The sequence below is a fragment of the Odontesthes bonariensis genome, chromosome 2 (assembly GCF_027942865.1).
Source record: "Odontesthes bonariensis isolate fOdoBon6 chromosome 2, fOdoBon6.hap1, whole genome shotgun sequence".
In the NCBI taxonomy this organism is placed as follows: Eukaryota; Metazoa; Chordata; class Actinopteri; order Atheriniformes; family Atherinopsidae; genus Odontesthes; species Odontesthes bonariensis.
The window spans coordinates 7501-20178 of record NC_134507.1 but is presented as its reverse complement, the minus strand read 5'-3'; the positions used below and the strand labels follow the sequence as shown (position 1 = coordinate 20178).

At 41.7% G+C, this 12678-nt stretch overlaps 1 protein-coding gene across 1 annotated transcript; it reads right to left on the bottom strand.

The window, feature by feature from the left end:
* Nucleotides 1-7640: 7640 nt before the first annotated feature.
* LOC142398981 (uncharacterized) lies at nt 7641-9057 on the bottom strand. The gene is made up of 3 exons (XM_075483289.1): nt 8959-9057; nt 8077-8178; nt 7641-7805 (listed from the first exon to the last, which is right to left on the bottom strand). Exons 1-3 carry the CDS (start codon nt 9002-9004, stop codon nt 7717-7719), a joined length of 237 nt encoding a protein of 78 aa, XP_075339404.1. The 5' UTR covers nt 9005-9057; the 3' UTR covers nt 7641-7716.
* Nucleotides 9058-12678: the final 3621 nt, after the last annotated feature.

The window sequence follows — 12678 nt, the reverse complement described above, 5'->3', positions numbered from 1 at the left end:
GTGTGTGATTAAGGTGAGACAGTGCACATGTTGGAGAGCTTCTATCAGTCCTGTTATCTGTGATATTCCCTCCAGATCAACTTTATTGGACATCATATTCCTTAAGTTAAGTTAACGTTTCCTAAATGTATTCGAACGCTTCTAAGATAGAAAAAGTTTTTTTAAGACTTTATTTTCATGGCAGTCGTTTTAGAATGACTGACCTGAACAGAAAGGCTTTTTCTGTTACCTTGGAGTTCTTTTTGTTGTTGTTTAAATATTTCAATACAAACCCATCACCTCAAACATATGCAAACAATTATTTCAATATAAAATATCTTGACATACAAATGATCCTGGCATTTGTATGCGGTACCCCATACATATTTAATGTATTAAAAATGTATTTATGGGGACAGATGCTGATTCTAACAGTTTTCCATAAGAGTGCAAAAAAACTACTAAGTTAAAACAAAAGAAGAGAAATAACTCGTAGCTTCAATGCAGATTTGTTTGAGCCAACTGATCACAGAGATTCAGATTAAAATAAATAAAAAATTTAAAAAAGTGACCGACTATTCAATTCATTTTTTTTTTTCAATTCAATTCAATTCATTTTTATTTATATAGCGCCAAATACAACAAATGTTATCTCAAGGCACTTAGATAGTAAGTCCAATTCAAGCCAATTGGAATTCAATTAATTAATAATAATCATAATTCATAAAATAATCCAATTCGTTCATATAGAGCCAATTCAAAAACAATTTCCTAGCTAAGAAAACCAACAGATTGCACTGAAAACTTTTTGTTTTTCGGTCCAATCTCCCGGCCTGAGCGTGCCTGAGGCGACTGTGGAGAGAAACGACTCCCTTTTAACAGGAAGAAACCTCTGGCAGAACCAGACTCAGGAAGGGTGGCCATCCGCCTCCACCAGCTGGGGTTTGAGAAGACAGAAAAAGGGGGGGGGAGGGGGGCAGGGGGCCACCGCGACGGCGGCACTGTAACACCATTCAAAGGATATCTGTTGGAACAGGGAAACACGAGTTAATGACCACAATAATATCACATATACATAAAGAGAGTAAAGTGAGGAAAGGTGTGTCAGATGAGGCCCCCCAGCAGTCTAGGCCTATAGCAGCTTAACTATGGGATGTTTCAGGATCACCTGAGCCATCCCTAACTATAAGCTTTATCAAAAAGGAAAGTTTTAAGCCTGGTCTTAAAAGTGGAAAGGGTGTCTGCTTCCCGGACATTTACTGGCAGCTTATTCCACAATTGAGGGGCCTGATAACTGAAGGCTCTGCCTCCCATTCTACTTTTAGAAACTCTGGGAACCTCAAGTAAACCTGCAGTTTGGGAACGAAGTGCTCTGTTAGGAAAATATCTTACAATGAGATCTTTAAGATATGATGGAGCTCGGTCATTAAGAGCTTTATATGTGAGGAGAAGAATCTTAAATTCTATTCTGAATTTAACAGGGAGCCAATGAAGAGAAGCTAAAACTGGAGAAATATGATCTCTGCTGTTAGTTCTCGTCAAAACTCTGGCTGCAGCATTTTGGATCAACTGAAGGCTTTTCAGAGAATATGTAGGACAGCCCAATAATAAAGAATTACAGTAGTCCAATCTTGAAGTAACAAATGCATGAATTAGTTTTTCTGCATCACTCTGAGACAAGATGTTCCTGATTTTAACAATATTACGAAGGTGAAAGAAGGCAGTCCTAGAAACCTGTTTTATATGCGAGTCAAATGATAAGTTCTGGTCAAAAATAACTCCAAGGTTCCTCACTGTAGAACTAGAAGCCAAGGAAATACCATCTAGAGTAACTATATAGCTAGACAATTTCTCCCTGAAACGCTCAGGTCCAAAGATAACGACTTCAGTTTTGTCTGAATTTAGCAGCAGACAGTTCTGAGTCATCCAGGTCTTTATGTCTTTAAGACATGCTTGTAGTCTGACCAACCTATTGGTTTCATCTGGTTTTATAGATAAGTACAGCTGAGTATCATCAGCATAGCAATGGAAATTTATGCCATGCTGTCTAATAATGTTACCTAATGGAAGCATGTATAAAGTAAAAAGAATCGGTCCAAGCACAGAACCCTGGGGAACTCCATGACTTACTCTGGTGTGTGAGGAAGATTCTTCGTTTACAAGAACAAACTGAAATCTATCAGATAAATATGATTTAAACCAGCCTAATGCAGTTCCTTTAATCCCAATAACATGTTCAAGTCTGTGTAATAAGATACTGTGATCGACCGTATCAAATGCAGCACTGAGATCCAACAGGACAAGCACAGACACAAGTCCGCTATCAGAGGCTAAGAGGAGATCATTGGTAACTTTCAGCAGTGCTGTTTCTGTGCTATGATGCACTCTGAATCCTGACTGAAACTCTTCAAACAAATTATTTCTGTGTAAATGATCACAAAGCTGAGCTGCAACTATTTTTTCAAGAACTTTAGACATAAAAGGGAGATTGGATATAGGTCTATAATGAGCCAACACTTCTGAATCAAGAGTAGGTTTTTTAAGTAAAGGTTTAATTACAGCAACCTTAAAAGTCTGAGGTACATATCCTGTCAACAAAGACAGATTGATCAAATCCAATATGGAAGTGTCAATTAATGGGAAAACCTCCTTGAACAGTCTGGTTGGGATTGGGTCTAAAACACAAGTTGATGGTTTAGAAGAGACTATTGCTGTTGTTAGTTCAGAGAGATCAACTGGGCAGAAGCCGTCTAAATACAAATCAGGTTCTAAAGATACTTCTAAAGCTGCTGTACTTGATGATACATCACTGATAATAGTGGGAAGGACTCCATCAATCTTCTCTCTGATAGAAACAATTTTATTAATAAAGAAGCTCATGAAATCATCACTGCTGAGAGTTAAAGGAATAACTGGCTCAGCAGAGCTCGGACTCTTAGTCAGACTGGCTACAGTGCTGAAAAGAAACCTGGGATTATTCTTATTCTCTTCTATCAATGATGAATAATAAGCAGTTCTAGCTTTACGAAGGGCTTTCTTATACATTGTTAAACTATCTTTCCAGACTAACTGAGACTCTTCTAAATTAGAGGAACGCCACTGTCTCTCCAGCTTTCTTGCAGTCTGCTTTAAAGCACGCAGCTGTGAATTATACCAAGGAGCCAACCTCTTCTGACTGATTACCTTCCTTTTCAGAGGGGCAACATTGTCCAGTGCTGTACGCATTGAAACTATAGTGCTGTCAACAAGAGAGTCAAATGCTGCTGGAGTAAAGTTTATGTAGTCGTCCTCTGTCATATCTGCACATGGCAGTGAAGAAAAGGATGATGGAATTAATTCTTTAAATCTGGTTACAGCATCCTCTGATAGACACCTTCTATATGTAAATTTCTTCTCAGAAACTGTATAGTCAAGTAATGTAAACTCAAAGGTTATCAGAAAATGGTCAGATAAGACAGGGTTATGAGGGAACACTGTTAACTGTTCACTCTCAATGCCATAAGTCAGAACAAGATCAAGGGTGTGATTAAGGCAGTGAGTCGGTCCGTGAACACTCTGAGAAAATCCAATAGAGTCTAATATAGAATTAAAGTTCATATTCAGGCAGTCATTTTCAACATCTACATGAATATTAAAGTCACCCACTACAATGACTTTATCTGTACTCAGCACTAACTGGGATAAAAACTCTGAGAATTCAGACAGAAACTCAGAATAAGGGCCAGGTGGACGATACACAACAACAAACACAAGAGGTTTCTGGGATTTCCACTTTGCGTGGGAAAAACTGAGAATCAGATATTCAAAAGAGCTAAAACTAATCTTGGGTCTGGGACTGATGAGTAACCCTGATCTGAAAATAGCTGCCACTCCTCCTCCTCTGCCTGTGGTTCGAGGAACGTGAACATTTAAACAGTCAGAGGGAGTTGCTTCATTAATGCTAACATGATCCTCCTGCTGCAGCCAGGTTTCTGTAAGACAAAATATATCAATATGATGATCACAAATCAACTCATTCACTAACAGAGACTTCGAAAGGAGAGATCTGATATTCAGCAAACCACATTTAATAGTTTGATGTTTTTGTTCAGTTAAAGTTTTTGTTTTAATAATTTCTTTTTGCACAAGAGGATTTGCTCCTTTTGTGTTAATTGATTGGGTGGGTAGCAGTAGGTGGGAAGCTGCAGAGAAGTGTGTAAGACTACAACTCTGCATCCTGGTCTGAACCCTGGGTTGTCATGTTTTAGGGTGGCAAATAAATTCATCCATATTTCTAGAAATGAGAGCTGCTCCTTCCAAAGTGGGATGGATGCCGTCTCTCCTCATCAGACCAGGTTTTCTCCAGAAAGATTGCCAATTATCTATGTAGCCCACGTTGTTTGCTGGACAGCATCTAGACAACCAGCGATTGTAAGACGACATGCGGCTAAACATGTCATCACTGGTCAGATTTGGCAGGGGTCCAGAGAAAACTACGGAGTCCGACATTGTTTTGGCAAAATCACACACCGATGCAACATTAATTTTAGTGACCTCTGATTGGCGTAACCGGGTGTCATTAACGCCGACGTGAATAACTATTTTACCATATTTACGTTTATCCTTAGCCAGCAGTTTTAAATAGGATTCTATGTCGCCCGCTCTGGCCCCTGGAATGCATTTGACTATGGCCGCTGGTGCCTCTAATGCCACGTTTCTGACTATAGAGCTGACAGTTACCAGGGTTTTTTCCTCAGCGGGTGTGTCGCTGAGTGGGGAAAATCTGTTAGAAGCGTGGACAGGTCGATGGTGAACAACGGGCTTGACTTCAGAGCTATGCCTCTTCCTGACAGTCACCCAGCCACGATGTAATCCCGGCTGCTCGGGTTCTGCCTGGGGGCGGCTAATGGAGCTAGCTACGCTAGGTGGCTCCACACTGGCAAAAGGGGCCTGGCTCGCTATCGGTTGATTTTCAACAGTGCAGAGCCGAGCTTCCAATTCAGATAACCTCGCCTCCAAAACTACAAAAAGACTACATTTGTTACATGTACCATTATCGCTAAAGGAGGCAGAGGAGTAACTAAACATCTGACACACGGAGCAGGTGAAAGCAGGAGAAGGAGGAAGAGAAAGAGAACCGGTAGCCATGCTACGCTAGAGAACCAGACACACCGCTAAAAAGTGAGAATAAAGATTAAAGATCTGTAGGAGTGTGTTAGAACAGAACGGTAAGCTATAGAGTTTAACTATGCAAAATTGTGTAAGTTATAGATCGAAATAAAGTGATTATCAGTACTCCAAGCGGAGCAAGAAATTCCACAGTGCACGAGCAAGGTAACAGGAAGTGATGCAACACGTCTTACCGACTAGTTTTTGTTTTTTTAAAGGAAAAAGACTGAGGCGGTTGTTGTGTTCCGTATTAAGACCATGAAGAGAAGTCCAGCATGTTGTTTGAATCCCATTTTATTCTGCCGTGTGGCACCTGTTTACAATCAAGTCTTCTTCACTTATATACATTTTTACTCCACCATGTGACCAAGAGTTATACTGACATCTAGTGGCTAAACTAGAATTGACTGTTATATCATCATATCATTACAGCGGTCGCTGTATTTAAATGTTAGTTCAGAGCCAGAAAGTCCAGAGGAGTGAGGAAAATGTGTGAAACATTCTGTAAACTTCTCGTCTTTATTCTCTGTTAGCGGGAATTAAATCTCCGTCCATGAATATTTCCACTCCAGTTACTGTGCTGTATAAACACATTATGGAAGCAGACGCATCATTAAAACAACTCATTAGGTCCAACCGAAACCCTGACTAGATCAGGTTTTTACATGGAAAACAGCAGCTTCCTTCTGTTTAGCCATCAGCCGTCTTTACAATGACATGAAGGTCGGACCCATTCTATCACTCCCTCCAGGAAATACACGAGACAAGTTCTTCTGTTACTGATGGATTTATTTTCTTGTTTAATATCGTCATCCACAATAGTAACAAAACACAACAATAAATAGACAGCCCTATAACCCAAACAAAAGTACAAAAACGACAAAGGCATCATACATCTTAAAACACACACATACCTTGCTGGCTGCATACCACTGAGGGGGAAATGAGTAGATATCTTCTGGCTCAAACAGAGCTTAGACAGCGCGGCATAAACTGTGCAACAGCCGTGAGTCGGCTTCTAGCTTCTTACCCTCAGAGGAAGTGTGCGACATTTAAAAGGCATCCGTGTGAAACCCCAACCCACACGACGTCACATCCCATTAATTAAACCCATAAATGACACCCAGTACATTTGACCCAAAATAAACAAATATCAGAAATGTGAAAATATAAAAGCAAAGAAAAATAAACAACCCACAGTCAAAGAAATTTAAACAGCTAAACATTCTTTTAAAACTGTATTTACTGTGAAGAGGTCTTAGATCCACATCAGTGTCTCCCACTCCTGGACCTCCATACCCACAGCCCTGCATGTTTTCTGTGTTTTCCTGTTCTTGAACACCCGATTCATATGAATCGGTCCACTTCAGCCAGTAGGTGACAGGAAGCAGGTGTTCTCTCAAATCAGGATTTAAGAAGGAAATGGTTTCCTGCCTGTGAACATGTCTTTCAGTCTGAAAGCTGTGGCCCTCTTTACTCTATCAGACTTCATGTGAGATGTGGATAAAGCTGTCAGGAAACCTCGTGTTCAGCGTTTGGCCTGTTTGTACTTTGGTGTCTGTGGTTAATCCTGAGCCGCAAAGAGTTTAAACTGCTTTTGGAATTTAAGGTAAACACAAGAAACTGTTGCTAAAGAAATGGCCCAGACTCAGTGCATAATCCCCTATAATATAGATCAATGAGCAGTGCTGACCAACAGGTCATTGGGGTCATCAGGTGTGAACCTCCTTTCATCAGTGTTTCATCTCGTTGGGCCCACGACACCTCCATGAGGCTAGAGAATGATCACTGGCGTCCCAGAGTCGCCCTCCTAATGACCTGAAGACTTATCTCTAGCTTTCTGCTCCATATGTCTCTAACTGGCCTGTTCACCTCAGTATCAGCTGCATCTCTTCGTAGAACTTCCACCTTCGTAGCTGTGTTATTGATATCCTTCGGACTCTGGTTTCTACCTGCCGCTGGACTTCATACGACTTACTCGATTTTATATGTATATATATATATATATATATATATATATATATATATATATATATATAGATATATATATAGATAGATATATATATAGATATATATATTTTGTGAAAGGAAGCAGCCAACATGGATTCAAGCAACTTCCCAGAAGACTGAAAAATTAAATTTTTGGTACTTTGAGCACGATACTTTAATCCCAATTACTGAAGTATATATTTGAGTTATTAAATGATCATAAACTAAAAGGCTAGTGTCCTGATGCTCACTTGATTATCCAGTAAAATATATTATACATACATTTCTTCAGCTAAAACTTCTGTTAAAGAAGCCAGAATGTGATGTTTCTCTTTCTCAGTTTTAGTCATGTGAGAAGTCAGCAGGTTAGTAGCATGAAAGAAAACACATTCAGAGTTCAATTCTGAATTTTATTCAACAGCCACACAGATTTCAACAGTGCAGATCATTTGAACTTTGGCTTGTCAACATGTTTCCAGAATATTTCACCGAATGATTCAACAGCAGTGAACTTATCCTGAAAAAGCTGGAGACTGTAAATATTGAAACTTGTGAGAAACCCCCACATGAAGCAGTTTAATCTGGTTTTTAACATCTGGTTTAATCGGCGTTGCAGAGGTTGGTGTGGCAGCAGCTCCAGCCTGGCCTGGAGCACAAGTCCAGACGAGTGCAACCTTTTTCTCCATTATCTAAAAATCGAAAAAACATTCAGACCGAACTGAGTTGGTGTTATCACATAATAATTTTTATCACAAAATAAGATTCCAGTCTGTAACGCTTCCTTCAGTTTTGTAAAATGGTGCCCGAATGTGAATAAAAATCAAAGTTTAAAGAATGTAAAGCCAAATATTTACATGTCATGGTCACACTTTTTGATTTTTTTCCCCTTTTAAAAGTAATTCCAACCCACTTTAACTGGGACTATAACACACAGAGCTGAATGTTGGTGGGGGGACTCACCTCTGGTGTAGCAGGCTTGCTGGACTTTGCTTTTACAGTCCAGCTGCTGGTTTGTGAGCATCAGGAAATCATGTCCATAACACTTGATGTGATGCTTCTGAGCTAAAACACGGAGACAATCCAAGCTGAATCATTGCAGATGAAGAGTTCCACTTGTTTGCATGTTACTGATGCATAATTAATCAGAACGGAGTGGGCCACTAAGAAGTAGCTCATTTTCTTTAAACTGAGAAAATACCACTTAAATAAAATCATTTACACAGTGAAACATTTTAAGTTCCTATTTTCAGGGTTACCCCCCCTCCTATGAATCTCTAATCATTATTATTTTATTTCCATAGAACCATGATAATAAAGTTAATGTCACTGTTCAAACCCCGTCAACCATTTGCTGAAATGAGACTTGAGCTTTTCCCTCTGAGTTAAGCCAACATACCCACAGTTTTATTTAATTATAACAATGTCTTCTTTTACTCATAATTACTTCTGGATGAGTAACATCTGTCAGAAATTCCAACTCCTTTATTTGGTTGAGCCTGCTGTTCATGTTGTAGACAAATTATTTAGGATGTTATTACATGACAAGAATGTTAAAGACTATATCAAAGACGTGACATTCACAGACTTTGTTCTGCTAGAAAGATGCAATTCATCCATCACTGTTAGATGATTATTCACCCTAACACAACCTAATGCCTTGCTCATGGTCCATCTGTTTCAGCAGAAACTTCAGTTAGCTACTCATAAAATGAGATAAACACACCGGTGTGGCAACAGATGGTGAGAACACGCAACTGAGTAAATGTTTGAATTCGACAAGTAACTTCTAACAAGGGATTTTTGATGCTTTTGGTATAGAGATTTACAGGTGTGAGCGCTTACCTGTGCAGAGTGGCAGCAGTAGAAGCAGCAGCAGATAATACTTCATGTTTCTGTCCGTAAACTCAACCAGTAGAGAAGCTGAGGTGAGTGGAGAAGCTGAACTTTTATCCTCTGCTGAAACACACTCAAAGGTGAACAGATAACGGATCTGAGGACAAACTGTGCTGAACCCTGGTCAACTCCAGAAACAACATGGTCGGCTTGTTTGTCTAAACTTTGATCAACATGAAATTCTTTTAGCTGAGTCACGATTCATCAGTGTGAGTCAGTGGTTTCTGCTGAGTCATGACTGTACGATTAAAAACTGGGGCAGGTTTGGGAATAATGGGAGGAAAAACTGAAGAAATATCAAATCCATTCAATTCTATTTTGTTTATATAGCGCAAAATTACAACAAATGTCGTCTCAAGGAACTTCAATTCTGTCACGGCTCAGACAGACGACCAGAGGACCACAATTGCGTCACACAAGAAGGTTCATTAACTTCAGGGGAAAGGGAAGATGGGAGTGAGTTGAGGAGAAAGTCTCAGGGGCTTTAGGGGGTCCGGGGGTTCCGAGGGTTACAGGGTTTACTGGGGTTATGGTGGTCCGTCCAAGGTGCCGAATGTGTGTCCCCCCCAGTGGCAGTGATGCGTCCTATGGAGCTGGTGGTGGATGGTCCGGAAGTCCTGGGGGGACACACACAGAAAACAGGGCAGATGAAAAGGCAGAAGTGCAGTTCAAGGAGAATTCGAAATCGTAGTTGCAAAGGCAGAAGGCTGGTCAGAATTACCGGGGCAGAAGAGTAGTCAGCAGTTGTCAAGGCAGAAGGCAGGTCTGGTTTTCCAGGGCAGAAGAGTTGTCAGGAATCAGGCGGGTCCGAGATCACAGAACAGGAGTCAGCGAGAGTCACAAGCAACCTGGTTCCGGGTGTGAGGTTTGCAGACGATCTGACAAGATGTGGCTGAAAAACAGGGCTTTAAATACAGAGCATGATGAGCTGGAATGAGGTGAAGCTGTCAGGTTAACGAGAGTGGAGAAGAGCAGGGACAGGTGAAGGTAATCAACAGAGGTTGTTACCAGGCAGATAGAGAGAGCCCTTGACAAATTCATTAAATTCCAAATAAGTCCAATTTATACAAATATTTTATTTGATTTAATTCAAAGTGTTTTTAATCTCTGCTTCTTGAAGCCAAACTAGCAGCCGGTTCCACAGAGAGGGGCCTGATAACTGAAGGCTCTGCCTCCCAAACTGGCAGCAGGTTCCACAGAGAGGGGCCTGATAACCGAAGGCTCTTCCTCCCAAACTGACAGAAGGTTCCACAGAGAGGGGCCTAATAACTGAAGGCTCTGCCTAGGTTTAGGGTCAGGGTTAGGGTTATTGGTTAGGGAAAATGGATTGTCCGTTCCCCCGGAGAGGAACGAAGGTGCACTCTCGCACCCTGCCTTTCGCTACAATGTCCCTATAAACATAAATTGGGGATATAATAGTTATAAAATTATACTTTCACTTTCCCTTACTTCCTTCAAAATAGGTTTACATTTAGCATACTTTAGCTTAGCATTTTGTTTTTTCACACCTCCTTCACAACGTTTCGACTTTATTTTGTCTTCTTCAGGTGTTAGGTGCGTTCTGTTCCCTTTTTCCTTTTTCCGAACATTTCGTTGGATTCGTAAAGCTTTAATTTAGCTTAGGCACCCCCTTTACTGTTCACAGCCTTCTACCTCCTTATATTAGGGTTGGGTGGTGGGCGGGGATTCCTTAGGGTTAGGTTTAGGGCCAAGGCCCAGGTTAGGGTTAGTGTCCTGGTTAGGGATAAGTGGTTAGGGTTGGGGTTAGGCTCAATGGCCCCCTCCTACGTGATATCCCAGTTCGGACTCCTGTTCAATCACCATGGAGTTTGGTGTGGGTGCCAAGGGTGGTGCACTGTCGCTCAGGATCCGACTGATGGTTGCTGCGTGTGCTGGAATGGTCTTGGAGTAACTCAGGAGGCCGTGGGAAACTCCGTGTATTTCTGGTTATATGTTAGAAAAGTGGGTGTATTGGGCACAAGGTCCTTATTCGTGTGTGTCATGTGTTGTGGGTGGAGAGGATAGAGAAGAGGATGAGAAAAGGAGAGCAGGAAGGGGGGTTTTTTAATCAGGACGGGTGGGGTTAAGTTCCAGGCGGTCCGAGTTATGGTCGGGGCGGGTGGAGTTAAGGACGGGGCGGGCGGAGTTAAGGTTGGGGCGAGTGGGGTTAAGGTTGGGGCGGGCGGAGTTAAGGTTGGGGCAGGTGGAGTTAAGGTCAGGGCGAGTGGGGTTAAGGTTGGGGAGGGTGGAGCTAAGGTTGGGGCGGGCGGTGCTCGGGTCGGGGCGAGCGGGGTTAAGGTGGGGCGGGCGGAGTTAAGGTTAGGGCGGGCGGGGTTAAGGTTGGGGCGGGCGGAGTTAAGGTTGGGGCGGGCGGAGTTAAGGTTGGGGCGGGCGGAGTTAAGGGTAGGGCGGGCCGAGTTAAGGTCGGGGCGAGCGGGGTTAAGGTTGGGGCGGGCGGAGTTAGGGTCGGGGCGGACGGGGTTAAGGTTAGGGTTAGGGTTAGGGGTTAGGGTTAGGGGTAGGGTTAGGGTTAGGGCGAAAATGTTGGGCCCCACCTCCGTGGAGGTTGGGCGGGGCACGGGCCATCCCCTGGTGGAAACCCCCATCATCCCAACCACGGTTGCGCCGGCGCCTTTTCCCGTAGCGGACCGTGGTCCAGCGATCAGCCATTTACTGGGCTGTTTTTCTTTTTTTCTTTTCTTTACTTTATTTCTGTGATGTAGCCTTTGTTATTATAGTGTAATAATGTATTTCAATTTTTTATATAATAACAAGGTATAAATGTAAATCAAAGATCTGTTATGAATAATAAAATAAAAGAAAAGACTTGTTTTGGAACAAACAAGAAAAGAAAAGAAAAAAATCAATTTGTTTTTTAGAAAAATAAAAATGAACGTGCTCCGAATGGCAACGTTTCGACCCTGATGGGTCTTCTTCAGGCCAAAACAAAAGAAAGAGCACGAATCAATTAAAACTGTTCAAACTGGCTGGCTTGTACTGGATCCTGTTCCCACTGAGGCTGAGAGCAGAATGAGCTTCTCTGCTCCCATCCCCTCCTATTTATAGTCGCTCCTCCCAGCCCCTCCCCTCTCTGCTCATATTCGTGTTGAGTTTTTGTCTGGTTTCTGTTTCAGGTTTTTAGTGGTGTTTAAGCTATTTTTTATTGATTTTTATACATTTTAATGAAACTCAACCCCAAATAAACGAATAATTTGTTTAATTATTAAAATTAAAATTTATTGAAAAAAAATTGTTTTTAATAAACTGTGATGTAATTTGCCATTTTTCAATTTGTTCCATTTCTGCCAAATCTTAGGGTTGGACCATAGTTAAGGTAAGTAGGGTTAAGGTAAGTATGGGTTAGGGTTAGGTATGGTTAGGGTTAGGCATAGTTAGGGTTAGGTATTGGTTAGGGTTAGGCGTATATCCACTAATGGTTAGGGTTAGGAAAATGACCAGGTAAGGCCTCACTAAGGTTAGGGTTAAGCATGGTTAGGGTTAAGAATGGCTAGGGTTAGGAATGGTTAGGGTTAGGGCATGGTTAGGGTTAGGTTAGGGTTAGGGTTAGGCGTATATCCACTAATGGTTAGGGTTAGGAAAATGACCAGGTAAGGCCTCACTAAGGTTAGGGTTAAACATGGTTAGGGTTAGGTATTGGTTGGGGTTAGG